The sequence below is a fragment of the Mya arenaria genome, chromosome 3 (genome assembly GCF_026914265.1).
Source record: "Mya arenaria isolate MELC-2E11 chromosome 3, ASM2691426v1".
NCBI lineage: Eukaryota > Metazoa > Mollusca > Bivalvia > Myida > Myidae > Mya > Mya arenaria.
Window position 1 is genome coordinate 92129120 of NC_069124.1, and position 19959 is coordinate 92149078.

Consider the following 19959-nt stretch of genomic DNA (forward strand, 5'->3'; position numbering starts at 1 on the left):
TATGATTTCAATTTTATTGATCATTTACAGTTTAGCACTTTAATTGTCATTTATTAAACAAAAATCAATGTAACAACTTGTCATAAATCACTATGAATGCAAAAGAAACAGCCTCAATGTCGCAGTTATTTAAAAGCATCCCTGAATCTCTGAACAATGAACAGGCACTTTCATCAGGGCTTGTCTTCTCCCACCATTGTGTTCATGCTCATGTACCCGGGTGCATCCCTGGTTTCCATGCTGCACCTTCACCTGCTGATCCCCGCATGTCAAGGAGGAGAATGTTTGCCCATGTGTTACCATGGGAACCTAACCAATCTGTCAGTGACTTGTTATAGAGTGTTAACCAGTCAGTATTCAGAACAGTTCAATCACTGTCGTCATCCACTGGGGGAGCTTTCTTTCTCTTCTTAGCACGCGGTTTTATTGCTTCCTCCTACAAGAAGAAACATACTGCATGAATTGATTGCATTATATTAGATACTATTCATAAATTATCACATGCTATACCCTGTTTCCAGTTTAATATAGCAATCATGCTTTTTTCTGTATTACACATATGAAATATGATCTTTTTGTGTTGATCAGAAATATATATCACTCTGCATGTTTATAAACAAATTAATTGGTTAAAATGATAGCATAATTGGCAATATTCTAGCAAGTTGTACGTTTATTTCTCATTTTGAATTTATGATGAAGACTTATTTGAATACAGAAGCACATTCTCAATCAAAATAGTAAGAGGAAAGCATAGTCTTGATTTCATGAAAAACATTTTAAAAGATCTTCAGAACTTAATGTGTCGAAACAGGAAATGGCGTCATGAGCATGGGGAATAACATAAAAAATGAAAACTCTGGCTCATCGACATTTTCCAAGACCGCATGGAATCGCCCATCGCATGACGAACGTTCCTACCATCGTAATCAAGTAATTGGTCTGATTTCATTAATCAAAAGGCAACAACTCTTGTGTCACTGACGTGATCTAGACGAATGTTATGCTTGCAACACTGCACTATGGTTATTCAAACTTTCAAAAAAGTTTCATTTATTTGTGTACAGTTGTTATATAAATATGACTGCAAACGCAGGGAAAGACGGAAGCTAAGAAATGGAGTGAGTAAAAATGGCCGTTTTATTTCCTATAAAAGGTAGACAGTTACATGGAATTAAAGCTTGGCATTAAAAACTACACCTAAACAAATTTCGTTATAAGTATAGTGTTTTTGGCGTAATTCTTACTGGATACCACCGGATACATTTTAGTGTGAGTTCTACTTATAAACAGAATTAAAACGATCAGATGTATCTGTGGTTTTAAATTATTCCAGGTACTACATTTCAGCCATGCTTGTACATTTCAGCCATGCTTGTAGTAAGGGAAACGGTATTGCCTTTACTTGTACAAATAACTTCATGTAAATTAAAGCCAAAACAATACGATATATTTTAAAGAAGAACAGACTAATGTACTTTTTTGCTACTAAATGTTAAACACATGTTGCTAATGCCATCAAGTAACATCTAAAATCATGAATTATGACAGTTAATTCTTTTTGTAAATGATAACAAACCATGCATGTCAAAGTGGAAGACCCCCAAATTCCCGCCACCCCCATCACCCCATACCCCTTCTCACCTCGCTGCTCGAGGATTCACTTTCGGAGTCGTCTATCACGAGTTTCCTGCTCTTCCCAGCGGAGGAGGATTTGTTACCAGAGGAGGTGCTTGAGGCCGCTGCAGCTGCCGCCCGTCGCCCCGGTAACCCCCGTAGCACACGGGACGTCTTCAGGTCTGCAATGTCCTCCGCCAATGCCAACAGGTCACTGAATCTGAAATAATACACACAAACATTTTAAATGGAATAGCATTAGAAATGAAGTTGATACTCAAGCATGCTGCTCTATATTTCTATTGTACAATCATCATGAAAATTAGGAACAGGCTAAAACAATAACAAGAGGCAGTATGGAATGCTGTATTATAGCCTGATTTTTATTTCTACAAAGGCGTTTTTCAATACAATGGTTAGTGGGCAATAATTAAAACTTCCTATTTACCATCATTTAATGTATTGTTTGGAGCAGAACTTCAAATATTTTTTTTTGTCTTGGATTAACATAATTATTCTGACCAAAAGTTATGAAAACAAGTCGTAACTTGGTACAAGTTTTATGAAAAAAATATAAAGTTGAATATATAACAGATATTTTTTTTTTTAAATTTGACCTAGCTAAGGTGACCCATATCTATAATTGATCAGGACAAAATACAAACAAGTATGCTGACCAAGTTTCATAACAATTGGATAAAAAACTATTAAATTTATTGACAGGTATTTCTTTTTGACCAAGTTTTAGTTTTTTAACAGAGGTTAAACATATTTTCATAGCTGTTCAAGACAACAAGCAGGCAAGTATTCTGACCAAGTTTCACAATTTAATCAAAACTACTGATTTTATGACATGGATGCAGAATTGTTTACGACAGAAACCTACCAGCCTGGTTTTTGACATTGTATAAACTGCAACTTTTCGTAGAAAATTCTGGCTAAAAAAACAATTTCAAATGATGCGAGCATCATAACACATTTGTATTTTAGCATATATTTAAGAAAAGCAACAAAAAGCAAGTTAAGCATACTTGGTTTTCTGTGAGTCACTGGCTGTCTGCTGAATCTGCTGGAGGGCTGTCTGTATACTTGAGTGTTGTAACACTGAAATATAAATACAAACACATTGTATATTCAAAATACTTCAAGAAAACCAGAAAGTCAGATGGATAGATATATGGATGGATTTCCTTACACAGGCCTCTTTTATATACTAACACAAATAATAAAAATACATCTCTCTTAAAGCCTTTGAACCTGTATCAGTGAAAAAAAATAATGTCTAAGGCAGTAAGCTAACTCAACTTTCAGGTCCTCAGTCTACAGTTTGAGTTGACAATCAGGCTGTCTACTGCAAGTGGCAACTTACATGATATGTTCCTGCAGATCTGTCTCATATGGTCGAGATGTGCCAGGATCTGGTCAGTTGATGGACTGTCCTTTTTTGCTGTTGACCCAGGCCTGAAATACAAATGACAGTCAGCCAGAGCCCCAATTCAACTCCAATCTGACCTTGACCTTGACCCATCGATTCTTGCTTAAGTTAATGGGAGGAAAACATTTTCATACTTTTAGTAACAGTGACCTTGACCCTGATCCCTCCCCCTCAAAAGTAGTCCCAGGCTAGCTATTCACATAAGCTACGTACACACCACCTTTTATTACTATCCATCAATGCTAGTTTAAGTTATTGGCCCGCACGTCCAATGACATCCCACATTCTAATAACCTATTTTTTGGAAACCTGGTTAAAATTTACAAATACTACAATATTGCAAAGTTTGTCTTGCCCAGCCGGGAATCCTATTCAGGTCTCTTGATTGCCGGTCAATATGTTACCATGATATAATGCCATTGTCACGCAAATTTTACTTTAAAACTTTCTATGATACTAACAATTTCCCCTCAACAGTAGAATTACTAGACTGTGGCAAATTATCTAACATGGAAATGTAACTATATCTTCTCTTTTGGCATTTAACTTCAAGGCAACCTGGGGGAGGGGACATGATAAGGAGTGAAGGTGTGCGAGGTTTTAATTGAATTCAAGATCTGGTATTTGTGAGCTAAAATGTCAACTGCCTGACTTTGATAGTCAGAATCTCAGGGAAGAGAAGCTTTTCAAGTCACTTTCTGTAGAAGGAAATGAAGAAGTAATAGCAATGTTAAATATTTTAAAGGGCCATCATTCAGTCATGCATGTACAGACCAGACTGGTTTTTAATAGAAAGTACGCTATTATGGATATCTAGCTACTGTACAAGTTCAGTAAACATTGGATAATAAACATCTGGTTGGTTCTCGAAGCAAACCAAGCTCTTATGATTATAAACCTACTGTATAAATTTAGTTACTGATGGAAGGACGGATGATGGACACTGTGCCATGGCATAAGCTCTTCTGGCCTTGGCCAGTAGAACTAAAAATCTAAATTCAAAACCTAAATACATTGTGCTTTTTATCATATGAAACTAGCAGGGTTAAAAAGATAAATGTAGATACCAAACAACATTAGAGGATCACAAACCTGAGCCTTTTCTTATTTGGTGTCCCACCATTCACTTTGGAGAACTGGGTGTATATGAGATCAGCCAGCTTGTCCTCAAATTCTTGGGCCCAGTAATTCAGGATGGAAACTGTGAAAAAGTCGTTCTTCTTGCACTCACGACAAAGGATTGGCCGCAACAAGTCCGACGATGGGCTGCAAGGGAGGGAATGCTTCCAAAATGACAATATTCACAAACTTAGAGAAATGTGTATATGTACATTCATTGTAAACAAATAAACCAAGTTTTTTTTATTAAGTATATTGCACTGTAACAGACAACAAGATGCACATGTCTTGAAATTTATTCCACCTTTTTAACTCATTTAAAATGAAATGAACCTTAGCACCAAACCAAATCATGAATCATGAGTAGTGAAGTGGGAATGAGAATATTTACCAATCCTGTTTCAGTAACACCATGATACTGGTCAGGGCCTCCGCATGACCTGAAAAGATGAGAAACATTACAACCTTATAACTTATGACCGTAACAACTGATTCAGGTAAAGATTTGGTCAAATAACTGATAAAATACTTGTAAGTGTCAATTGTGAAATATTTAATACAAATATGATTTTAAAAGAGAAGTGTGTACATACAATGGTAATCTAGTTTTGGTAGCATGGGCATAACGTAGTCTAGGGGTATGTTGTGTGCAGTGATGAGCTGCCACAGGAAGTACTGTTCAAGTGTCTCCCAGTCCAGGCTCGCGTCTGAAACCATCACACATACAAGATAACAGAACTAGGCAAACATCTAAAGAGATGCTGCAATCTGATGTTTATTTACTGAATTTTTAAATCATAATCTCATCTTTAATTGAAAATAACTTTCTATAAAGGTCAATCAAAAGCAACCAAAGCATAAAATGTACCAAAAAGTATAAAACACTATATAGTTGAAATAGTACACTAAATGTATGGAAGAACAACAAAGCAAAAAGATATAAAGATCATCCAATTTTAGTCAGTTTTGTATTGTCTTGCATTAATAAATGATGCCATAGAATAGAACTGCTTGAACACATTAAAAGAGCTTACTTAGGACTTTGAGGAATGACTCCTTGCGGAACATGACGAGATTTCCCTGAAGGATTTGACAGATGAGTTCCTGGAGCTGGGACCCATCAATAGACGACACGACCAGCTGTAGCAGCTCAGCGTTGCCCACACACACATTCGGGAACTGTAAAGCAGAATCTATGTTGTAGCATTGTTCATCTGATAGTAACATGGATGTTTGCATGTCCAGAGTTCCTTAGCACGATTGAAAGTTACTGGGATGCATTCAAAATTCAGAGCACATGGTTGAAGGCCTTCTAGCCTCGTTTTATATGGAAAATTACCAAAACATCACTAGTTATTTTTAACCAACAATAATAAATATCATATAATAATTATACCCTACATTGTATTGATCACACGCATGACGTCAGAGGTCATAGTGGCAATATATCAACAAATCAATGTTTTTTTAACAAATCAAGTCAATACTTATTTGGCGTTTACAAACACATATACAAATAAATTGCTGGTAAGAACGTGATGCGACTTACAATGTACATAAGGCTAAAAACGAGTCACTTCTGATAAAGAAATAACTATTTTTTGCTTTCAATGGTCGTAAAATCAGACAATTTCTGACGCTTCCATTCATATTTAACATTGCGGTTAACGACACGCGGAGAATCTCTGAGGGTCTTTCAGCAAACAAAACAGTTTAATTTTTGGAGGAAACCCACAATCAACGGTTTTATCCCTTGGAGTGAGCAAGAAGTGGGTCTTACTTGTTTAGTGTACTGAATACTTGAGTTCCTTACCTGTGTGTATATGTCAGGGAGAAGGAAGGTGAAGAGCCGTACGTCGTCCTCCTCACATATTTTCATGTCGGCCAGCAGGCAAGACTCCAACGTGTGCCCATCTTCCAGGGTACGGACAAAGTCGCGGTATGTCTGCATCTTCTCATCATTCGCCTTCCTGAAAACACCAGAAAACACTGAGAAACTAATGTAACATTAATAATCAAGATTATATGTAAACCACCTGTATAACAAAGCTGTCACACCTGCATACGAATGATGTACAACCTGCATAACTTCACACGTCCACAAATCACATCCCTGTTAATTAAAAGTAGTAATATTTTTTTATTGGTTAAATAGCACCTATATTATATATAGAATTATTTTAGCACATTGTTGCAATAACATAAATTGTATTGTATAAATAGAACATGTTACAAGCACTTTGTCATTTACATATTCATTATTTACAGAATATATCAGTCAGTATGAATACAAGAATAAAAATAAATATTTGTGACTTCTATTTTCATCGTAGTCATAAAAATCATGTACACTTACTTGGTTTTCCCATATCAAAAGCATTTGAATCTGGCTATTAGATGGTGACAATTGTCACACCTTTGATACTTAGAGCCATGATCATTAAAGGTAGCCATCTTTAAGAGAGTGGTACGGAAATATTAGTAAGAGTACTGTTTTAGACATGTATAGACTATTTAAAACCTCTTTCGAGTATGAAAAATATCTAGATTTAGCGCCTAAAAATTTACGTTTATACTTTGTCAAGCTTAGAGTTTCTGTACATCCGTTGAGAATACAAACCGGAAGATATGCACGCAACAATATATCTCGCAATGAACGTTATTGCCTATGTTGTAATGACTTAGATATTGAAGATGAATTTCATTTCATTTGTGTTTGTAGGTGCTATTCGCAAATACGTAAACTTTTTATAAAACCACTGTATTATGTAAATCCATCTGTTTTTAAGTTTCATAAATTACTGACTTCGTATGACAAGACTGAAATTATGAATGTCTGTAAATATATGAAACAAGCATTTGTTATACGCAACTCAATAATTAATAACATGACATAAGTACACTACTAAAGATAATTGTCCTCACTGCCAATGTTATCAAGTAATACATACTATAAGGTTAGTTACTTAGAAATCAATTCTTGACTTTTGCTTGACAACATGCCTTAAATTTGTTAAAAAATCCTCTTAGTTTGTTTAGAGAAATGACATGAACTTATGTATAACTATATGTATTAAGACGATGTACAATTGTATAAGTCTAATAAAATATCTGTTCTGTTCTGTTCTGTTCTGTTTAATCCTCAAAAGCCATAAATTTTTGAATTTGTTACACAGCTGTGCCCTTATTACCAGATATGTCACAACAGCGGCATGCTTGATTTCTGCAGAGACTGAGTCGATTATCATAAAGGCCGCTTAATTCGCTGCTTACATAAAAAAATTGTGTCGCCATAATATCGCCCAAATTAAAAATTGTGGCCACTTTTGAGCAAATGGCAGCAATGGTGATTGCTGTAACACCTGCATAACTAACCTGTAACACCTGCATATCTTAGCTGTAACACTTTCATAACATGCTATTCCACCTGTAGCACCTGCATAACTAAGATGTTACACATCTAACAAAGCCATCTTTGTTGGTCTATAATTAATAAAGCCAAGAACATAAACATTGCTTAGCAATTTTTAACCGGTACCTTAGACTTTGAATACCATGTTCCATGTGAAAATCATTAACCAATTTTTGTTTGATTGTAAAAGGTTGAAGTTGTTCACAGTGTAAAATATGTGTCATGTAATGGTGCTATCACGAATGTCATATAGAAATGTTTTGATGACTGCACTTTCATGAATCATAATATTGTACTCACCCAACTTTGAGGAAGTAGAGGAGGTTGTATCCTATGCGAGGCTGTTTGAGGTACATCTCCCCTAGGAGTGAGAACAGTGGGGCTCTGGAGGGTGACTCCTCTTGGGTAGAGCTCAGGAATCGCAGCATCACAAACAGCGGTGTACCAATAGACTCCTCCAGGGACCTGGGGGGGGGGGAGTTGCAGAAGTATATGACGAAGGATAATTCCTTTTCACATTTAGTGAATCAGATGTACACAAATTGTGATATTGTTTGATACAAATGACTTTATTTTGATATCTCAAGAAAGGAATTTTTTGTAAATACTATAATTTTAATTACCAAAGATAGGCAATATCACTAAAGGAGTAGTTAAGAGCTTATCCATAACAAATTGTGACACATTCTATGTTATAATAACAAGGTATAGAAGACTACTCACTCATCATCGATGTCCTCGGGGAAGATGTTAGTGTTAAACTGGTCAATGAGGATCTGACAGAGGCATGTAGCAAGGATGGCAGCCATGTCTCCGTCAAAGTCCTCGTCATCCCTGACAACCATCTGCATCAAGCGGTCAATCTTCTCACACTGGTCCTCTTGTACACTGAACACACCAGATATACGTAACATATTTACACAGTATGTCACTTCAGTTTGCTAATGAAAGTAGAATCTTAACATTTCATAACCATATTCGCTGGATGAGTGGTTGTTTTTTAAATGCATACCATACATGAATGTAATTAACATGTCAATCGATGCATTGCTCAACCTTGGAACATGTTCGAGGTTGGTTGTCAGAGTAGTTCAAAGAAAATTTATTTGATAATGCAACCCATGCGCTATTTTTTTATTGACAAAATATAATCCCTTAATTGGGTGAATTAAAAACAAGCATCATGTTAATTTATACCCTCCTTGTCTGCAACAAACATACTACTGTATATATGACTTTTTACGAATCTGAATATAACATCAAGCAAGACAAATGACATGCCAGATTTTTTATGTGATTACTAACGTTTCATTGAGAAGCTGTTCTGTGAAGTATCTGATGTCTCCGTCCAGCTGCTGTAGATGCTCCGTTATGTCCACGGACTGGTAGCGTTGCGGATCTCGAATAGGCCTAAAAGTACTTTCAGTTTTGTTGTTAGCTGAAAGAAACAAGAAAGACAAGTCAAACTCCTAAAAAGTTCATGTTTTATAGGGTAAACCTATTCCATAATAAAACTTCCATCAAAAGTTCAAATAAGAGTTTTATTGTTAATAACCAAGGGCTCAAAAATGCTATGTTTGGCCAAAAAGCTTTTGAAATTTCAATGATTTTAGGCTTAAATGTACAAAATTATGTTAAAATGAGTTTATGGCAGTTCTTAGCTGGTGTTGGTGTATACAATTAAGTAAATAACTTGACATAAAATCTGATCACAAATCCCTTTTGAAAGCAGACTAGAGAGCTCACATACCCAGTGGGGATTCATCCTCGTCATCAGAGAATGCTGCATCAGACAGGTCATTGTCAGGGACGATGTGGTTTGTTTCCTCGTCCATGTCAAGACTAGCCACCTCCTTGTTCACCGATTCTTCTTCATCTCCCTTCACCACTGAAACACACAGAGAAAACAGGCTGCATCTTTGTAACTTAAAAGACCAATTGTTCAACAGTGTTCAAGTTACATTCTCGGGCATTTTTTTTACAAGATTCAGTGTGGGAAAATGCAAGAATTCATTGCATTTGTACGTCTGTTCGCACTGTTTTAACGCAGGATGGTAAGAAATACGAAGCACTTGTACTGTTACTGGATTTGCTACTTTTGCCTCCAACGTCACACTATTAGGTTATCAATCTTTCGGCAAATGTTTAAATAAAAATACTAAATCACATTTTTGTTGGGATATCTAGTTTGTTTTTTGAATAAAAAGGGAAAGTTAAAAATACTATATTTGTAACAGTTGCAAGTAGGAAGAAACTTACTATCTGTTGTCATGAACTCTGTGAATGTGGTTCTAACTAAGGCCCGCAACTCTTTATCAAGTTTTGGATTCTCAAATAAAGGTTGTAACGATCTGCAATATTAATGGAAAAATAATGGTTCAATACACAAGCTGACTCGTTGAGAATAACAAGAACATTAGTTTACGTCTTATTAACAGAATGGTATTCTAATTCTGAAGTACACACATGCTGCTAAAACACCTTACAATGCAACTTAAGTGATGTTAAGCATTATCTTATGAAGATCAAATACTTATAGTAGTAAACCAAGAACAGCAGTATTCAAGTACACCTACGGTAAAACTCTCTTGTCCAAAATTGTTTTCAAGGACTTGTGAATTCCTGATCTGACTTGTTCTGCATACATTGGACAAAAGTTGTTCATTATCTGTAGAAAAACAACAACAAATATTATTGGAATTGTATGTGGGGATAAACAATTATAGAAAACTAAAAAATATTTTTTATCACCATATTATGTTGTTTACATAGTATCGTATCAATATAAAGAATAGAGTTGCCATTGTATTCTAAGGCTTATGGATGAAATCAATATGTTCAATTGAATTTAGAGTGAACCCAAAATAACCTAAAAATGAAATATTAACTCATTGAGTGCATTCAAAGCTTAGTACCACTAAACTGAAGCCCATTCAAACCTGTACCTTGATGTTATAATGATAGAGATCATGAGGAAAAGGACTTACTCTACACAAGAAGTCTAACAAAGTAGCTGTTATGGCGGGATGAGGTTTTATGGAGTAAAACATCACAAGAACAGCTGGCTCTGTAACAAGAGGGTAGTAAGTCATAGCCATAATGATAAAATATGGGGGTTAGCATGAAAATCAGTCTTCACTGATGAAGTTCAAGAATATAATAGATGATATATATTTTGCAAAAAATTATAATGTGATTTTATTATATGCTTTCCAGTGATTTATAATGATTTTTCAGTAAAATAAAAATGATATTGCACTTTTTATGCAGTGAAATAACAATTTGTTGTGTTTTTCACTGTACTGAGATTTAAGGATGATCTCATTTCGAAATTGAACATCAACATGCACAGGGCAGGTACACAATAACAAGGAAGTCATATACGAAATAACATCACGTTCGCATACAATTTGTTATGCTTTTCTGAGCAACTACAATTAACTGTCATTTTACATCCTTTTTAGGCATATTATTAAAGAAACATTGTTTGCTTCACTGCAAGATTGCAGTTTTTCACCTCATGAAAAACCAAAGGAAATTTTCATTTGTGGTTATGCCACTCGTGAAATTAAGCTTGTAGTGCTCACTCAGTGAAATAAAGTACAATCTTACACTGAAACAAGCAATTATCCTCTTTATATTCTACAGTGAAGGGAGAAACTCACGTATCTATTTTATGATTCTACAGCAATGGGAGAAACTCACTTACCTAAACTTATTATACTGCAGCAAGGGGAGAAACTCACTTACCTATATTCATTATACTGTCTTTTTCTGGGTCAAAAAATATCCAATCATAAAACAATGACAATTTTGCATTTGATGCAGCCACATTTGACTGAAATGAGAAAGATAAAAAAGGTTAGTATGACACTAAAAGGCCACCATAATTTTCTCCATATAAACAACAAAAGTGCCTAAAAATCTCAGAAATTTAAATTATGAACCTAGATATTACGTTGGTATCTTTAACATGAACTCTTTCATTTTACATATGTACTAAAAGCCGAGTAGAAAAATTATATATGATTTTTTGAAAATATGTATACCTCAAATTACATCAAAATTACTGAAATAGACTGACTTCATTACAACCAGATCACAAGTACATACTGTGCATGTTTGCAGGAGCCATCCAATGACGGCCCAGCGGGGGATGATGTCTGAACACAGGAGCTCGTTGGAAGGATGGAACACACAACAGATATATCGGATGAGATCACAACGAAGAGACTGACTCTCCGGCGTTGACAGGTACTGAAAACATACATAATTATATCAAAACATACACTTTTTTTACACATAAAGGATTAAACATTTTACAAGCTTAGAAGAAAGGGGTAATTATCGATATGCATGTCATTTTTGTTGTGATCCATTAAACAAAGAAATAGTATACTTGTTTAAAAAGTTTGAAAACGTTAATACACAAATTTGATAGGACAAAAATATTATTTTCTGCACAATGCCAAAAAGCTTTCATAGATTACAAAGTCATATATTTATGAAGAATCATTAAGAAGCTACAAAATAAGATCTCAAATAGCTATCACAAAATTAAGTCATTGGAAATCTCTTCAAACTGTAAAGATCATTCAGTAGCAAATTTCTATATCTTGCAAATACACCTTTTTGAATACAGTGTTTAAATATGTTATGTCGTGCACTGAGGACACTGGCAATCATTTTTTTCATCAGATCTCACCTGTCTCTGAAACCAGTCCTGGTAGCGTTTGTGCTGGCCAAACTTCACCTTGGTAGTCAGAAAGATCAGCTTGTTCTCCATGTCTGGAGTAAGACGCGCAATCTGGTACTTCCGAGATGTCCGCGTACCAAGCAACTGCTGTATTCCTAAGCACACATTTACTGGTTTAATCTTTAGCAGCAAGATTTTTGGACAAGAATTGTAATGTATAAGTACTTTAAAAATACCTAGTATTGAGTCGGAAGTTATTTTAATGATTTCTCTGTAAAACATAAATATAGACAGTATTATACTCATTTCACTGTTTAAATTAAACAAGAACTGTCACAGAGACAGCGTGCAGGACTATTTCGCTGCTTTTAAGTTTTATAATTGCAAAATAGAGTTATCCTACTCTATGATTTGAGAAAGTTTGATTGTTGAAAAATGTTTTATAAAGTCTGAATGCAATACATCAAGTTGTTGCTGAGATTTAAACCTATGTAATACCGTCCTTGACCTTTGGTGGGGGGCATTTTTTTAATATTGAGCAAAAACCGTTCTTTTTTTTACCTTAAGGCCACCACAACCTTGACCTTTGACCTACTGGTCTCCAAATCAATATGAGTCATGTACCAGTCATGACCAACTGGCATACCAAGTCTGAAGTTCCTGGATGCAAGTATTCTGTAGTTTTTTTAAAAACCAACCAACATACATGTATCGTTAAACACCTGAAGGTCACTGCAACCTTGAACTTTGACCTACTGACCTAAAAATAAAAAAGGGCCATCTGCTAATCATGACCAACTCGCATATCAAATATGAAGTTCCTGGACCCAAGGTTATTAAGCCAAGAAAGTTTTCACCTCATGATCAACCTTGACCTTTGACCTCCTGATCTCAAAATCATGGGTGTCATCTGCTGGTCAACCTGCATACCAAGTATGAAGTTCCTGGGTCCACAGATTCTAAAGTCATTGAGCAGAAACGAAATGAAACATACGGACGACCTGATGGACAGGACAAACACAATATGTCTCCACTATGCATTGGGGGAGTCATTATGACTTAAAGATGCTAACAGGCGAAACTTTATCCTAGGTGTGAAGCCCACGCCAGCCTGAGAAACATAGCTCTCCTTTTTCTAAGAATAGTCAAGCTTAAAACTGTATGTACCTGTAAAGTTAGGTGCTAGTACTGTTGGCTTGAGCATGACGTCCCTCCAGAGAGATTCAAACTCGGGCAAGCGGGCAACATTCTGGAGCAGCCTCACCAGGTCACGTCCAATACCCATACACTCTGTCCACTAAAACATACATAGAAATTTTATCACTTGATATCTTAACTTTTTATTTATGTAACTGACTAAAAAATGGCAAACTAGACAGGAAAACTACCAAGCAAACTGATTTGAAAATAATAAATATCAGCTTATAGATGCTGTCCTCACAAGTTGCTGTCCTCATAATTGAGATTAATCAAATTAATATTACCTAAAGACTGATGGTCAACATGGCAGAGGTGCATATTGATTTAGAGATTCATTTTCAAAACTGCTTGAGTGAATTCCTCTGGATGTTTCATCACTATAGGTTCTGAACAAAGTCTGGATGTCCCAAGCACAAATATGTGCATATTTCTTTTAAACAATGCATTCTGCTGATGCACATGTCCAAGAGCAACTAATTTAGTACTTTGGATGCATTTAAATTAAATACTGTAATATGCACTCAGATTGAATTTAATCCTCTTAAGAGTGTGTATGTACCTTATCCCTGAGAAGAGAGGCAGTGAACTCAGCCTCACGTTGTCGGAGGTTGTGGAAGATCTGGCCAGTGTGGTAGACAATCACCCGCAGGAACGTGTAGATAACCGTCGGCACCAAGCCTGGAAACTTGTCCAACCAGCTCCTGCACGGAACCAGCATGCCATTATAAATGTCCATTGTTTACATAATATGCTTATAATTAATGATCTATGAACCATAATTCATTCAACAACAAGATTGTCAATTGCATTTATACCTTTAACATAGGAACGTTAATGTCTGACAGTTTGAGACAAATAAAGAAACTAGGTCTATCCATGACCACAATGTCTGTTACCAGTAATTCCTCGAACCAGATCAACAGAAACATATTCTATTAAAGAATTGTAAATGAAAATTGTATAATGTTTAAACTACTGGAGCATTTTTAACAGAAAAGAAATCAAAGTCTGCATAAATCAGGCTGAACCTACATACATGTATATACAGGTCGAGAACAGAAACAAATTTTTAAAATGGTTGTTGAAAATTAATAAACCTGTAAAAAAAGTACATAAAAAGTGTTGCTGTAATGTCACTGAAAAAAAACTACCTGTATTCTGCTAAAATGTCCAGAACACTTTCTGCTAACCACACATTCTTCGGCGTTATGTCACCTCCTAAAATACACATGGGCAGACTGTGCTTACAAACCAATAAACAAAAATATTACTCTTTAATTTCTCTCACAAAACCTAATTATTAATACATTCCAAAGATGCTTTAACATACATAAATTTAATTTCTAAATAGAAAAACAAAATCAAAATCAAAATGGCCAAGAAGAGCAAGTCTCACCTGCAATTTGCCTCAGAAGGGTGTTAATAGCGCCGTCGGCACCAAGTACAGAGTTTTTCACAAGCTCTCGGGTCAGCCAAAGTATCTGCGACCGCCCTATATCCTTCAACTTGAGCCATTTTTCAAACACTATCTGGTTCAGTCTGTTTAACATGATAGTAAAAGAATCACGAGTCACCAGGTTGATGTCTCGATAGTGCTGTAAAAACATCAAAATAGCAGGCATAAAAACTGAAAGTAAGTAGTCACATTTTCATTTCATGATGTTTAATAAAAGTATCAGGCATTCACTTTAACTCTTACAAATCAAATGGCCATTTTTTCATGTTAATGACAGTAACCCCCTTGAACTCGACATGATGGTGCGTGTGTAACAAACCTTTGGAGCATTAGCAGGGTCTGTGAGAATGGCGTAGAGCAGTCCAATCTGGACCTCTTCGTGTTGCTGGGCACCCTTACACACCTGCCACAAACGAAAGAAGATCTCAAACATTTTAAAACAAGAGGCCCAAAAGGGCCTATGCTCTACTGGCATGGCTTTTGTGGTCATATCAATCCAGAGCATGTATGTATGGGTAAAAGGCAACAGACATGTACTTTATGTTTTGTGTTTGGGTTACCTGAAAACGTAGCACGTTCAACATCTGAGCCCAGAAAGTATTGTAAGCAGATTAGTTGCATGAACTATTTTGATATGTGCCAAGTAAAAGTCATCTGACAAAAAAAAAAATGCTTTCAAAACTGTACTCATAGTAAAAATTTCTGTAGTTTTAAAAGTTAAAAAAAGTTGGTCAAAGTCAAGGGCATCCTAGGACAACATTGATCAATTTGAACAAACATTCACAATCAGTTGTGCTGAGATGGATGCACGAACACACAAAAAGATTTTCAAACCTTTCCAGATTTATGTTTACCAAACCTGTGAACCCTGGGTGTGGCCAGTAATGACACCAGGTGCATAACTTAAACATTCACAAGCAATTTTGTTAAGATGAATGTGCAAACTACAGAACTTAAAGCTAAAAAATGGCCTTTGAGCTTTCAACAAAAACAAGGCAGAGTAATTCACAAAATCAACTGCAGAAGCAAAAAGCAAATTGTCTCTCAAAATCCTAGACTTGCAAATTGTCTCCCTTAACTCTAGACTTGAATTTACATGTACATGTAAACTTGGCTAAAAATAGAATTCGCTCATGCAGACCTGGCTAAAAATAGAAAGCATTTCTTTAAAACTTTCATGGCCCATAATCTAGGCATTTATGGACGGATCTGGCTGGTTTTCGAAAGGAACCGAGCTCTAATGGATATCTATATACTGTACAAGTTTCATCGAGATACAATCAAAACTGAAGACTGTATCGTGTTCACAAGCAATTGTTTACAGACGCACGAACGCACGACCGCACGGATGCACATACTACGTACACATTACCATCGCATAAGCCCTTCTGGCCTTTGGCCAGTAGAGCTAAACAGAAGAAGCAAAATTCCATTATATTAATAAAATGTTGAAATAAGGGACACTAAATATGTTATATACAAATGAAATGAATGTTTGATTCAAGTTTTACACATTACATGTATGAATTTTACAAACCAGAAAAATATTTGCCCTAGATTTCAGTGAACAAAATGTACTTAAAGATATTCAATTTACATTTCCAAGTACAAAACACATGTAAATCCTGCTATATTTCTGAATTTTATTATATCTTAATGTTAATTTCAAACTTATTGGAAACATTGAACACTGTCAGTTTGTATTTCAATGACACTAATATATTATCAAAGGGTAAAATAATATTACATGAGAATTGAGAGCATCATTTGCTTCTCGTTCTGACAGTCCATTCACCAGGCTTGTGACTGCATTGTAACACCGCTCTAGTCTCTGAAAAAGATATAATATGATCAATGTTATTAAGAAGTACCCTAGTGAAACAAACCATTTATAGTTAATACTGATGAACACATTTAATGCGAAAACAATTAAAAATTTAATCAGGTCCAGAAAATAACATAGTGAAAGATTTGTTGAAAGACAAGGCTTTGACACCTGCCAATTTGGCACGCAATCCACAGATTTCAATAATGAACAAGCTGACTATAATTGAGTTAAGTCCATATGTCAGCATCCGATCCGCAATTGCACAGAAATGAGCAGTGAGGGATATTTTGAGGATGCAAACCCAAAATTGACATGGTTTAGTTTGAAGTACACATATGATCGAAAATCTGCGTAAAATGGTATGTCTGCTGAGTGCAGCGTAATAAGTTTAATTAAATGTTAATACCTAAACACCTTACAGAATGTACTGCTCTGACAAGAGAAAAATAGCTAGTGCAGTGACCATGTATCATGCAGCAAATAGTGCTGATTTAAAATTGACATCTAGGTAACTTCATTGACAGTTTATTCCGTCAATGTGACAGTTGTGTTCAGTCAATAGATAATCCCTCATTCACTATTCTTTATGGAAGCTGTCCCAAAAGAGCAATGGATGGAATGTGGGTCATTGCTACAGAAAGGATGGGGCGAGTAAGATTCTCCAGCTTCAATTTTAATTCCTTTTTCTTTTCTAAAATGAAATAATTGAACATTATAATTAAATACCAGATGTCAACAGTCAAATTGAAACAGGAAATGTGACCTCATTTTCTTATTGAATGCACATGGTCGAATGTGGGGACTGTCTAATTGTTGTATGTTGTAGATAATTCTTCAGGGAATCAAAGAAAACAAATGATTCACTGCTAATTGTTAAATTATTTCATTACTATTGAATAAATTATTAAAATGTTTTTAATCATTTATAATGATTATAAGCTGGTAATATATGATCTGGTTCCTGGCTTCTTCATAAATGAATTGGCAGCAGTAAGTGTCAAGGTTTAGGTAAAAGAACATTGTTATGATAATTGAGCAGATCAAAGCTAAACGTCTTTGAACAAAAACTTGCAAAACTAGCCGATTTTGTTCGAAAATTTTGTTGATAATGTAGGGCGAGTAATTTTGTGCAGGGAAAGTCATACATGCCATATCCCCCCTGCAGGTGGAAAAATCCCCAGGACTTTTTATCCTTCCCTTGGTCTCCAAGGGGGATAAAAATCCCTCGGAATTAAAAAAAACAAAACATATTTTTTTGGAGAAATTTTTCTACAGGCAATAATGGCAAATTGAAACCACAGTATCTGAGGGAACTGAATGTAAACAAACAACTCCACAAGGGAGAAAATGACTCTTGAATTACAATGAACAGTTTCTTTTAAATATTTGACAAATGCCTAAAGGAAACTTTTACAAGAAGTAATTAATTTATTTGTATGTAATTATCAATGGAAAACAAATATTCCTATTTGGGAAATGGAAGAAATAAATAGTATTTATTCAATTCTCTTAATGTCTGAAAGTCTTCAGTGCTGATAGTAAGCAGAATTATTTAATAGACTTTGGAGCCTACAGACTTTGGAGCCTACGACATTTTTTATTCTACCATTGATGACAGTGTATCATAAGAATATGATGATTAATACAATACTTACGTACGTTCAAAAGGTAAAGGTTTTCATAGCAATAAATATATGTAAATATTATTTTCCGTGCTTTAGTCTAAAATTATTTTGATATTTTGCCAACTTAGACCTGCTAAAAAATCTCCCCGAATACTACCAAAATCTCCATGAATGTTCAGCCTTTTTGCCCAAATCCCCTTGAATGGTCTCCAGAAATATGGCATGTAAAAGGAGAGCGACTAGAAAGTTCAGTTTCACTCGCCCTGCAGGGCAAGTGACCCAAAACATTTTTTGGAGGCCTGCACATAGTCAAACATCAGTTTCAAACTTTTGTCAACATGGAAATTAATTACAAATTACCTCTTCGAGTTCATCTTTACACTCATACACATTCGATATAAGAAGTCCTTTTTGTTGATCCATTTTATTTTATATTTTCATACCGGCAAACTAAAAACATGTGCAATGTTGACATATTGGACTCTATTTATAGTAACAACTTCCGGCAGTCCTACCGCCATGTTTTCTATTATTAAAGAGAAAATGTCCAAAACAAAGGCTAACGATCCAAACACATACACCAATATTAAACAGATTTGAATAATGAGAATCTTTTCAAAGTATGAGTTTCCGTTTAGGCCCTTTTGTTGCTGTTTTATTTTGTATTTTGGGACAATCTTTATCGGCAAATTTTAGTCTTTCCAGAAATTTACTGCCGTAAATCGACATTAATGATTGTCGTGAAAACAGAGTATATTGGCAAATTTGACTTAAGATTAAATTTTCCTATGATATATATATGCATAATTTTCAATATGATTTCATTCATGCAAAGGAAATATGTTTACAAAGTCGGGTTCTTCCGATCTAATTTTACGTCATTTATTTACGACATTTATCCACATGCCTGATGCAACCGGCTTGACAGATTTAGACCATAACAGCTATAAAATTGTCGTTACACCATATAATTTATCATTTATCTAGCATCAATACACCAGAATGGCTCAAGTGTCGGAAGATATAGCAAAGATGAGTATACGTAAGTTGTAGCTACAATAATGAGCGATCAGGGATACTTTTTTATTATTTTGACATTTCTTGTATCCCTGTAAAGCTACAACTCTCTACCATTTAACAATGGGCGAAATGATATACTGTAATAAAATGCATTGATGTTGAATAATAATGACAAAGTTGTTCAATTTTTATCCGACAGTGATCTGAACTGGATTTAATTTGTCATTAGAGTTGTTCTTTTCATATTATTATATTATTGGTCACGAGTATTACGGACACTACTGGTTGAGAAGCAGTTTCCGACGGAAAGCAGTTTCCGACAAATCGCTTTTTCGCCTACTTTCTTTAGATCTTCATAAAAAATATACTGCAATTCAACTATATCGTAACTAGGCAATCAAAAGTTGAAACTATTTCTGAGACACGTAAGTAACTTTTATTAGTATTTAATGTTTAATGTTTATTTTTCATTTTGTACACAAACTTGCACGTGGGGGATCGGCATGCGCAGCGTATTGCGCATGCGTGTGAACCTAATTTGCATATCTATG

The 19959-nt window shown here is 35.2% G+C and overlaps 2 protein-coding genes across 2 annotated transcripts in view; one reads left to right on the forward strand and one right to left on the reverse strand.

Moving 5' to 3' along the window:
* Nucleotides 1-19100, reverse strand: LOC128228624 (integrator complex subunit 3-like). The gene is made up of 26 exons (XM_052940039.1): nt 18749-19100; nt 16683-16766; nt 15255-15338; nt 14876-15074; nt 14631-14697; nt 14039-14180; nt 13447-13576; nt 12289-12434; nt 11697-11840; nt 11334-11421; nt 10571-10650; nt 10160-10251; nt 9843-9934; nt 9334-9471; nt 8889-9021; nt 8307-8471; nt 7884-8048; nt 5985-6141; nt 5206-5350; nt 4765-4878; nt 4563-4611; nt 4145-4318; nt 2987-3078; nt 2649-2721; nt 1645-1837; nt 1-436 (listed from the first exon to the last, which is right to left on the reverse strand). The coding sequence occupies exons 1-26, from the start codon at nt 18809-18811 to the stop codon at nt 368-370; spliced, it is 3078 nt and encodes a 1025-aa protein (XP_052795999.1). The 5' UTR covers nt 18812-19100; the 3' UTR covers nt 1-367.
* Nucleotides 19101-19287: 187 nt separating this feature from the next.
* The window catches only part of LOC128227333 (asparagine--tRNA ligase, cytoplasmic-like), a 35085-nt gene continuing 34413 nt past the window's right edge, over nt 19288-19959 (forward strand). The window contains exon 1 of the mRNA XM_052937741.1: nt 19288-19430. Within this exon, the coding sequence (XP_052793701.1) occupies nt 19391-19430 (40 nt within the window). The 5' untranslated portion in view covers nt 19288-19390. The remainder of the gene's footprint in view (nt 19431-19959) is intronic.

What these genes read in the sequence shown, in the direction of transcription:
- LOC128228624 (XM_052940039.1), bottom strand. Translation starts at nt 18,811, where the DNA reads ATGGATCAACAAAAAGGACTTCTTATATCGAATGTGTATGAGTGTAAA. An exon ending in CGAGGATGAATCCCCACTGG is followed by an intron (nt 9,022 to 9,333) that starts GTATGTGAGCTC and finishes TGTTTCTTTCAG; the next exon opens with CTAACAACAAAACTGAAAGT. An exon ending in CCAAATAAGAAAAGGCTCAG is followed by an intron (nt 3,079 to 4,144) that starts GTTTGTGATCCT and finishes TTTGTATTTCAG; the next exon opens with GCCTGGGTCAACAGCAAAAA.